The sequence below is a fragment of the Micrasema longulum genome, unplaced genomic scaffold, assembly GCF_059751315.1.
Source record: "Micrasema longulum isolate JH-2025_06_02 unplaced genomic scaffold, ASM5975131v1 h1tg003412l, whole genome shotgun sequence".
Lineage (NCBI taxonomy): Eukaryota > Metazoa > Arthropoda > Insecta > Trichoptera > Brachycentridae > Micrasema > Micrasema longulum.
In genome coordinates, this window is record NW_028280476.1 from 26,650 (window position 1) to 33,909 (window position 7,260).

Below are 7,260 nucleotides of genomic sequence, written 5' to 3' on the forward strand. Positions count from 1 at the left end.
TACACATGTTTTATTTCTATACCAAAACCAGTCATTGTACCCACATTCTTTTAAAAATAACTAGCTTAAAACAACAAAAGTGAACTACGTATGTACCTACTCTATAAACAAATCAAAAAAACTAATTAATTAATGTAAAATTATGTTTTGAAAATTCAGTAGCAAATATCAATTGAATTAAAACAGAGGTTTTAATAATATTAGGTTAACGGTAACAGTGTTGTCTAAATTCATAATTTTTCAAAGTGCAGGGGGCTATTAAAAAAAAATCTCAATGATAAAAGATGATTTTGGAATATGAAATTGAACATCCTAAAACAGGAATCTCTCTTAACTTTTAAGCCTGAGGGCCGCACTGTCTCCTCCACTAAGTCCCAGTAATTCAAACGTCTGTTTTTGTTGGGGAAAAGTTTAAATATGCAAATAGAAAATGAGATTCAATATTTTTCCCTAAAATAGATGATCCATCCTTAGAATGATTTATGTCGTACACTCACAAACATTATTCCTATCCAATTTTGAGGCAGCACCTGTTTGAACTTGGCACAATGTCTTTTTGTGGATACAGTTACGTGCGACATGTTTATGACCTGAATTGGGTTGTAGAATTTTATAATTACCAGTTGAATATCATATAAAATCCACCTAGCAATAATTAGCATACAAAACAAGTAACATAGGGTTGATGAACAACCGCTGCCGGTGTATGCTTTCTAATAGTATATGTAATTTAGTTGACGGTTGAAAAAAAAACAGTATTGTGTTGAAGCTTTTTATTATGAATTGAATATGTATATTCATAAAAATGCAAAATATACAATAAAAAAAACTATTAAAAAACAAACAAGATTTGATAAAGCATACAAATCAATAATGCATGCTGATGATACTAAACCATAAATATATGATTAAAAAGAAACAATAATTTTATTTATTTTAACTGGCATAAACACAAAATGATTCTATCTTTTTTTTTATGTCTAAACAAACATTTGAGTAAGTTCTAAAAAGTTACGGTTTTTAAGTGCTGACCTTTTACATTAAGGGTGTCAAGTTGTTGCTAACTTTTAAAAATATTACATCAGAATTTTTTTAGATCTTTTTCCTAATTCAATAAATTAATTAGTACCTATTTTTCAGGAACTTTTAGTGCCTTACTCATTTTCTGATGTGTTTTTCATAATAAAAAATAATCAAACAAGATTATTTTCATAATCAATTAACTGCATCGCTATTAAAAATTCATTTGTTAAAAAATAAATAAGAGGGACTGTCACCTTGAATGGCATACTATATTATGTCAAATTCATACGTAGCCAGCGTATGTGAATATAAATAAATATGTTGACCTCGAATTATGTAAATTACTATATAATAGGATCTGAAAATTACAAAGTGAAATATTTGTTTTAATTTAATTCTTACTACAAAATCTGATATTTTTTATTGACTTAAGCTAGGGTTTCCTAGGACAGCGGTGCCCGTATCTTAACGGCCGTAGTGAACGGTGATGCGGTGGACAGCCGTCTTAACGGTGACTAGAGAGTGGTTTCCTAGGAAAACGGTGTTGATACATGCTATCATTATCACTCTAGTAACCGTTACAACGGTGTCCATCGCATCACCGTTCACTACAACCGTTAAGATACGGGCACCGCTGTCTAGGAAACCGTAGCTTTAGCTACTCTTTTTGTGCTGTGTGTCGTTCGCACTCTTTTCTGGTTTCAGATCGCATTACAACATCATCAGGGTTTATGTTGATGATGGATGCTGTAATGTGGTCCGAAATGTCTAAAAAGAGTGTGAACAACACGTCAGAAAAACTCCTAGATGAACAGCGGTGAAAAGATAGATAGCTCCATACATTCTGTGGCGTAACATTTTTCAAAGTAGTTAAATAAAACAATATTTGAAATTTCTGTCTACAATATGCTTTTTACAACAAAAAAACAAACAATTTGTTAAAAAAAGATCTATAAATCAACTGGTTTTCATGTGGTTTTTTCAAACTATTTAAAAATAAAAAAAATCTGTTGTATGAATTTGCTTTAATTACCCATATATTATTATTATTGTGACTATAAATGATTGTTAGCTTCAAATAAATATTTCACTTAACACTGAATTACATATTTATAAATAAATATCAAATTAAAAATAATTTAATAATGAGTCAAGGTGATTTTTAACCAAGAAAAAGGTGAATACTAATTAATACATACCTATGTAGAAATGTATATTTTTATATGTTATACATAATTTATCACTGTTTTGACACTAGAATATTTCATAGTCCCTAGACTGGTACCTGAAGCGTAAGACTGATCATCTTACCTTCATGTTACAAAAATGATCAAGATACGCTGAAATTGGTGTACTAATGCAGTGCCCTATGCACCCTTAGGTGCGGAAAGGGAATGATGTTGATGATGAGACATTTAGTAGGGTCGCGTTCTAATATTTTTTTAGGAAATAAAAATGTTTACATGAAACCACCAAAAAAGAAAATAATAAAAGATATAACAATCATATTGATATATAATATTGGTAAGAATTTGAAAAATGATAATACATTTTTAAAAACACACTTGGGACACTATCACCTTATGTAATATGTTTCTTAATACATAAATTATGTACATTTATTTACATATCAAGTATTTAACTGATTAGTATTTTCATTGACATCATGGTGGACTTCCATTGTAATGAGAAGAAAATGTATATTAATGTTAGTAAATATTTGTTAAATAACCACTAACCTACTTTTCTGTTTACCGGTTTCGAAACTTATTCATCTCTTTGTTAGGACACTAATAATTACACTATCATGCAAATCCCAGTATACATATTCACCGTAATAGTAGCTTCTAATAGCATGTTTCCTATCAGTTAGTTGGTTTTATATTTTTGTACAATTACTATGGTGAAGGTGTATAGTGGGATTTACATGTTAGTGTCTGACTAGAAGGGTGCGTCTCGAAACCGTAGACATAGATAAGTCAGTAAGTGGCTATATATACAAATACTTAATCGCATTTACTGAATTGTTTGACAGCAAAGTTAATGCTTTAAAGTTAATACGACAATGAACCTATATTTTCATAAAAGTTCAATTACTAGGTAGACTTCTACTAGCTAATTTATCCAATTAACCTTTGAACCAGTCAGAAGTGATAATGGGAAAAAGTAAAACTGTATTGTTTATTTACTCAAATGAAAATATGTATATAATATAGTATAAAATATCAAACATCTCTAAAAAAATATTCAGATAATTTTTGTAATCTTATCATATTTAATATGGGTGATGAGAAATTGTAGTATTTAATTACAACACAAAACTGGATTACTTGTGATTTTCTTTTTTAATAAATTAAGTTAATGTTCACAAAATACTTGATACTAGATCTAATTAATCTTAAAATAATTTCTACATCGATGGAACATTATTTTCCATATCTCTGTTCACAATTTCCATACTGTTGCAAAAGTTCTACATACTGTTCTACTTGTATGTGGCGGTGACTTCTTAATTTAAGGAATTCCGTTAGTCTAATATGCCACGGAAGAAGACCGTCAGTCTTGCAGACCTGACCGCAGTAGATTGCTAGATTGGGTTCAGGGAATAGATTGCACACTTTTGACAATACCACATTAAAATAATCCACGGTAATGAGACTGGATCGACTGATCCAATTGTCACTTCATCACAGAGGTTTTTTATAACGGAAACTATTTTTTCTTTCCATCATCATTTGATAAAAGATTAACTGTAATTTTACTACTAGTTCCATTTTTGTAACCATTAACATCTTGCTGGTTTGCCCACTTGACGAGTCGGGAACATTGACTTTTAGCTTCTGGACTGCATTCACTAATTTTTCTTCATTTTTATTCAACTCGCCTGAAATAAAAAATCCAAATAAACCTAAGCATAAATATTCGCTAGTATCACACTGAATCAACAAATAATATCTCCTTTATATATGATAATTGGTTTCAGAAATGACTGTTAATGGATTGATGATAGAGATATTAGGAAACATTTTTTTGAATATAATTTTGTATAAATAACTTATAATACGTGCATATCCATGTGAGAGTGATTCAATAAGTAAGTGATTGTATTGTATTGATTGCATTTTTGTGTATTTAGTACAGTGCTTAGTTAACAGTAAATATCGCCTTGTCTAATAAAATAAGTCATTAAGAATTTCATATTTTCTATACCAAATCAGGGCAACATGAGTTTTATTAAGTTTAATCATGAGAATGCTAGATCAAATAAGAAACATAAAATGTATTTATGTAAAAGGTTAAGAAAGATGATGATAACCTTTACTTTAATGAAAGTCACAAAGATTATATAACATTGTAATACTTATTACATTTTTAAAAATAAATAAGTATTGGGTGTTAACATAAGTTGTGTCTGTGTGTGTTTCCAAATTTAAAATGAGCACCAAAAGTAAAACAAAGTGGAAGGTTATTCAAAATGAAATTTTCCACTTTACAAGATATTGTGTTTGCTTTAACGTTACATATATTATTTTATTTGATTACAAGCTTTTAAATGGAATGTAAAGTAGAGGAAAGTGAGCATTTTCGACACCTCTTTCTCTTTGCGTTCAATCGAGAGAATAAAGGTGCTTATGATATTTACGCAGTGTACTGTGAAGATGCTATGGATTATCAACTAGTATAAGTTCAGAATAAGGAAATCTAAAGAGTAATTATGTAATAAATTGGAAACATTTTTAGAGGAAACAAAAAGTCAAATACTACTTATACATATATACAATTTTTTAAATTTTTTTTATTCAGATAACAAATATAAATACAATATTACTACTAAATACAATTTTTACATTAATTAAATACATATATTATGTATTAGTGTACTTTTTTGTTGTAATTTTAAGTTCTCAATTTAAATGTAAATGAAAATGTATAAATCATTACTTCAGTTTGTTTTTGTCCAACAGACAAACACAAATCTGCAGAAATAGAACTTTAATTATTTTTTTAAAATAGGACTAAATAATGACCACATATTAGGACAAAATTCGTCAAAAACCCCCTTCAACAATTTAAAAATATTTTTTTTCATTTGAATTTTATAAATAAAGGCTTTTTCAGAATTCCTATGTCTGTTGGACCAAAACAAATTAAAGAGACGAAATGTGGGTAACAAGTAAAATCTTTTTGCTATAAAATTTTTGTTCAATTTACTTTCATTGAATTTCATTATTTACAATATTTACATTATACTTTATTGTTTTGTCTGTACTCTCACTAGAAAAAAAAAACATTGTAAAAGTGTATTTGACTCCGGTAAGGACGCATTATTTTTTGTTTTACATATTTTATTAATGAAATTATGCACAGTAAAATAATAATAGAAGACAAACTATATTAAGATAAATATGTGTTAATTTAAATAAAATTAGTAGAATAAAGAAAAAGATAAGTAATATAGAGAAACTTAATTAATTTCATGTATTAAAAGCGAGTTAAGTTTTGAAGAATAACCTACTAAGCCTCTATTATAGAGGCTTGTCAGCAGATGGGAAAGAAAGGAGCTAGAAGGAAGTTATGGAAAATATACCGAGACCTACTGAGAAAAAAATCTTTCTTGGATTTTCTTTTTGCAACCAGCGGGAATCGAACTGCGAACTCATTATTTAGAGAGTTTCCACGTATCATTGCAGATGTTACTGCACATAGTTATTGAAAATGCTCCAGTTCAGCATTCATTTTTCAACATTGTTTAGTAAGTGCCTAAATATGTAATATTTAGGTATGGATAAGTATGTAAATAGCATGTTTTAGCTAAATTAATCATAAATAGAGCTGTAATAAGTGTAATATATCAATATGTGATTTCATTTTAAATATTCCATAAATATTATGCTGCGGTCTACAAATCCTTAAAAGTGGATGTATGCAATGCTATTTTTTTAGATAAAATAAATTCCCAAGTAATTTATTAAAATTATAGTTATTTATACAGTTGGAGCCTAATTTCAATATAATTCGTAGCTCGATAGGCGAACAAATTGCCCATTTAAAGATTTTTTTAAAGATAGTGATGGTGTTATCTAAATATTTTTTTAAATTGTGATTTAATTTTATCAATCTATGATGAAATATGATTAAAAATACATACTTCAATCCCAGAAATATGTTAGATTTAAATATGTAAAAATGAGATAGGGGTTAATTAGGACAATTAAAGAGAAATGTTTAATTTAGTATTTACCTCTTTATCATAAAAACTAATGTAGGATATCCCCGCTGCTAAACTCCAAATAATTAACCTGGCTAGGTCCTCATAAAAAAGTTGTCCTCATCTATAATAAGCACAATATGTTGCGGCTTTTTGAATACATTTTGCATTGTATGATTTATGTATTCACCACTGTCACTAAAACATCTTAATCGTCTTATCTCCTTGATTTTTAAATAATGTACACCCAAAGCACAAGTATATTTTCTAAAATAGTGTATACAACGTGTACAAATAACCAGAGAACTGTACGGACTAATTTGGACAGCATTTTGCCCTAATAATTATTTGAATATACCATATTATAAGACTTAAATAGATTAAGAACATTTAGCGGCCTACAAAAAACCAAAAAACGCTCCAACTTGACATGTCACTGTCACAAGTCTCAAAGACAAGTCCAGCGCACATGCGCCACCAATCACGAGCTCGAAGGTGTTTATGGGTATTGCCAGTGTGAATATTATTAAAACATGAAATCGTACACAGCCGCAGAAAATAGTAGAAAGTCCCTACCGACTGAGAGGAATAATTTCAAAATTTTAGTAATAATAGTATACGAATCTATCAATAATCAAAATAACTTAGACAAGTTAGGACCCCGTGAGTAGTGTCGTGGAATCCGGATTTTAATCCAGTTATTTATTACTAAAGAAAATACCCCTTAAATTGAAATATTTGGATAAACATAAAGGCAAATACTTATTTTTCTAAAACCAAACGTTTGTTGAATTGTATTTGATCTACCCTTTCACTATTATAATCAGCACTCAATGCATTATTTATGTCCGGATTACATTAATTCCCTTGTCAACTTGATTGTTAACTTTTCAAGAACATTAACAAAAAGCAGTGATTTCTCATTGTTATCTAAATATTTTCAATTCAGACCATTTCCTAAAAGTCATGTTTAACGGTTCGGGAAAAATGGGATTTAAATGTAGTAGAGTAAAATTAAACCTCGTACA

General features: G+C 28.8%; 1 protein-coding gene across 1 annotated transcript; it reads right to left on the minus strand.

Annotated features, from left to right (window-relative positions):
* Positions 1-3,345: 3,345 nt before the first annotated feature.
* Positions 3,346-3,907, minus strand: Tango14 (transport and golgi organization 14; the record flags this gene model as incomplete). The annotated part of the gene is given in 4 exon segments (XM_088242201.1): positions 3,346-3,671; positions 3,674-3,744; positions 3,747-3,839; positions 3,842-3,907. Coding segments are annotated over 4 exon segments (452 nt in total), but the record flags the coding sequence as incomplete, so codon positions are not given.
* Positions 3,908-7,260: the final 3,353 nt, after the last annotated feature.